This window comes from Buceros rhinoceros, unplaced genomic scaffold (genome assembly GCF_000710305.1).
Source record: "Buceros rhinoceros silvestris isolate BGI_N320 unplaced genomic scaffold, ASM71030v1 scaffold11336, whole genome shotgun sequence".
NCBI lineage: Eukaryota > Metazoa > Chordata > Aves > Bucerotiformes > Bucerotidae > Buceros > Buceros rhinoceros.
In genome coordinates, this window is record NW_010418109.1 from 8486 (window position 1) to 12078 (window position 3593).

The window sequence follows — 3593 nt, forward strand, 5'->3', positions numbered from 1 at the left end:
CACATCTTTTTCCAGTCACAGGCAAACATAACCATTGAACAACAATCACATAGGTCCGTGAGTTATATATACAGTTACAGTATAGTGACACCCAAATTTCAGTGAAGTCAGCACAATTTACAGTCAAACTATGCAGGAAGTGCAGAGGAAACCAATTCCCCAATCTATTATACAAAACAGTTTGCTGAAAATACGAAGAAATCTTCTCCTGAGAGAAAAATCAGCAAAGTAGAAAAAAATAAAATGCAAGTCTCGAATTTTACTTTGACTCGGCGTCTTCATCCACAAATTCAACTAGTGGAGCATGTCTGCTGGCTTGGGCACCTTCTTGGAAATTAACCTTTTTTATCACTCCTGCCTTTGGAGCCCTTATGGTGTGCTGCACAGAAACGGATCAAGAGTGAGCCAGCAGAGTACTTTTTTCTCTTCCTCTCCCTCAAATGCTAATATTACTCATTGGTGCAGTTAGAACAGAACACAATTACTTCCTCTGAAACATGTATATTTATTTTAAACCTTCTTTAGAATGTTATCCTTTTTCAAGTTCTATTTTCTCATCAATATTTATTTTGATGATTATATCAGGGACATCAATGCCATACAGTGTTATATTTTGAAGTATGAACAGCTGAATGTTATTTTACTTCACTAATACTTTTTGTTGTTATAATAAATAGCAGGCAGAAGTTACTGGTTTGGTCCAAAATGGTGATCATATAGCTAAGAGGATTCTGCAGATTTACTGAAGATATTTTTGTTTCCTGGCTGGGAGGGGTCTTTACTGAGCAGATACTTGGCAAAATATCCCAAGCACAGACCCAGACTGGGCAGTGAGTGGATTGAGAGCAGCCCTGTGCAGAAGGGCTGGTGGGTATTAGTGAATGAAAAACCGATTATGAGCCAGCAATGTGCACTTGCAGCCCAGAAAGTCAACCATAACCTGGGCTGCATCAAGAGAAGCACGGCCAGCAGGTCAAGGGAGGCGATTCTCCCCTCTGCTCTGGTGAGATCCCACCTGGAATGCTGTGTCCAGCTCTAGGGCCTCCAGGGTAAGACAAGGACCTGCTCAAGTGGGTCCAGAGGAAGCCACAAAGATCATCAGGAAACTGGAACACCTCTGCAGTGCAGACAGGCTGAGAGAGTTGGGGTTGTTCAGCCTGGAGCAGAGGAGGCTCCAGGGAGACCTTAAGGCAGCCTTCCAGTACCTAAAGGGGACCTAGAGGAATGCTGGGGAGGGGCTCTTTGTCAGGGAGTGTAGTGATAGGACAAGGGCTAACGGTTTCAAACTGCAAGATGGTGGATTTAGATGAGATGTTAGGAAGACATTCTTCACTGTGAGGCTCTGCAATAACTTGGTCTAGAGGAAGGTGTCCCTGCCCACAGTTGGAATGAGATGATCTTTACGGTCCCTTCCAAACCAAACCATTCCATGATTCTGTGAAAATCCAGATGAAATATAAATACTGCTACAAATGTCAGTAAAGGACTAGCATGTTTACATACCAATCCCCAAACTGGTCTAGTTACTGTATCAGGTTAGTTTTCTGTTGAAGTTTTGTTTCTTGGTAGTTTAGGGTTAGTGTAATATCAAAATATTTAATATCAGATAGTAAATCCTCACATCTAAGCAAGGATTCATTTAAATAAGTTTGATTTTTAAATTTCACATTTTATATTTCAGTAGCACTGCAGAAAAAAAAGACCAACACTGATAATGTCAGTCTGAGATACCAGCTGGAGAGGCACAAACATTTAGCATCCAATTGCAGTTAATCTTGGGTGTAATTTATAAAAGGGCAAGGTAAATTTTCTGAACAATGTTAATTTTGCTGCCACAAACTGAAGTTTAAATAAACTAACAGCCAAACCAAACCAGCTCAGACTACAAAAACCACAGTTCAAGCAATACAAGCCATGGTCAAGCAATGCGACAAGATACAATGGCCAAAATGCTAGTCCCTGAATGCCACGTGGACAGCTATAAAGAATCTTTAATGTACTCTTGGTAAAACTTTATGTAAATAATAATGAAAAGACTGTAGCTAAAAGTAAAATCCTGGGCATATTTACAAAATCACTATTAGCTAAATTTCTGCATGAAGTAACTGCAGACATTACATATGCTAATAGAACAAATAGCGAGCAGGAGATGCACCAAGACAGTTTTCTGCTATAAAAATGAAAGGAGGGAAAGGGAAAGAAGGATTGAAAAAGCTAATCAAATTAATGTCAAAACATCTGCAGAATACCATGAATTATATAATCATCATTTGTTAGTAACAGCAGATATAATCCTCTCAAATCTAGTCAGACACAACACTTGTTTTACAGCATATGAAGTGATACTGACATCTGCAAGCAACACTCTACACCATACTTCAATAATGCAATAAAAAATTACTAAATTCTGACCAGATTTTTATTTTCTCAGTAATTAAAATCTTTTATATGTCACTTACCTCCATTTTCATAGCTATCATAACCATTAGAGGGTCTCCAATCTGAACCTTATCCCCTGCTTTCACAAACACCTACAATTCAAGAGAAAATTGTGGAAAAAATCATGCATGTCTGTACCATTAAAAGTCACCAGCTTGATCTTGGCTAGCACAGTCCACTGAGTGGCTGTGGTTTTGCAGAACAGCCTCATAATATCTTTATTATTGCTGCATTGGATATGTGAGTTCTCTAGACAATACCCAAGTGAAGTCAGAGGCTACAGAAGGAGGTTCAGTAACAGCTAACAGCATGGCCAGGAAGCCATTTATGTATCACAGAAACACCAGAAGGGACAATGTATATTCTACCCTTTCTGGGCTTAAGAGCTTCTATTTTGAGAGAGAAAGTGCAGAACCTCTTCCTGGAGCCAGTCCCTAAAGTTGGTTTTAAAATAAAATCCAGAAGTGAGATTACAGGAGCCACTACAATATCTCTGATCCAGTGTTCACTCTGTGTAAGAGATCCACGTTCAATGTACTCCACCCTCTGACAGGGTTCATGCCTTTTTATTGCTAGTAGAATCCTTCACCTGCTAACTCTCCTGGAAATCCCTTCTGTGTCGCTACTTTGTCACTACACAGAGAAATACTCAAGACTTGCTGAGCTAAAGAAACAAAAAGGGAACCAGAGGCAGGGAAACACACAGCTTAAGAAAAAAGGCATTTCTGAATATTTTTTTTTGCAAGGGTACCTAGCATCTCACTCTTTTGGTTAGATGAAAAGGATCAAACAGCCTGGTACACTTCAGGGAACTTCGACTTGAAGAGAATTAAAATGAAGAAAACATTATTTAAGAGTAGGATTAGCTACATATTCATATATTCCAGAGCTCTAGAAAAAGAAGATCAGGGGCCTGAAAAAACTCCTGGGTGGCTACTGAAAACCCAGAGTAACTAGTGCTTTTTTCCAAATGGGAGATGTCGCACAGCACTGACCTTTCTGGCCCCGATTCTTGCCTGGCAGTACAGAAGCACCATTTCTAGAATAGTGAATCTGGATGTATATTGGAGGATTCATTTCCTACCTGTAACATTATAATTACCTTTTCAACTGTGCCTGTCATGGGCGCTACAGCACCACTTTGCACTCCTGCT

General features: G+C 39.8%; 1 protein-coding gene across 1 annotated transcript in view; it reads right to left on the reverse strand.

The window, feature by feature from the left end:
- Positions 1-251: 251 nt before the first annotated feature.
- Positions 252-3593, reverse strand: part of MCCC1 (methylcrotonoyl-CoA carboxylase 1 (alpha)) — an 18156-nt gene continuing 14814 nt past the window's right edge. The window contains exons 15-16 of the mRNA XM_010138411.1: positions 2460-2531; positions 252-379 (exon numbers count right to left, since the gene is read on the reverse strand). Coding sequence (XP_010136713.1) covers positions 260-379; positions 2460-2531 — 192 coding nt within the window. The 3' untranslated portion in view covers positions 252-259. The remainder of the gene's footprint in view (positions 380-2459; positions 2532-3593) is intronic.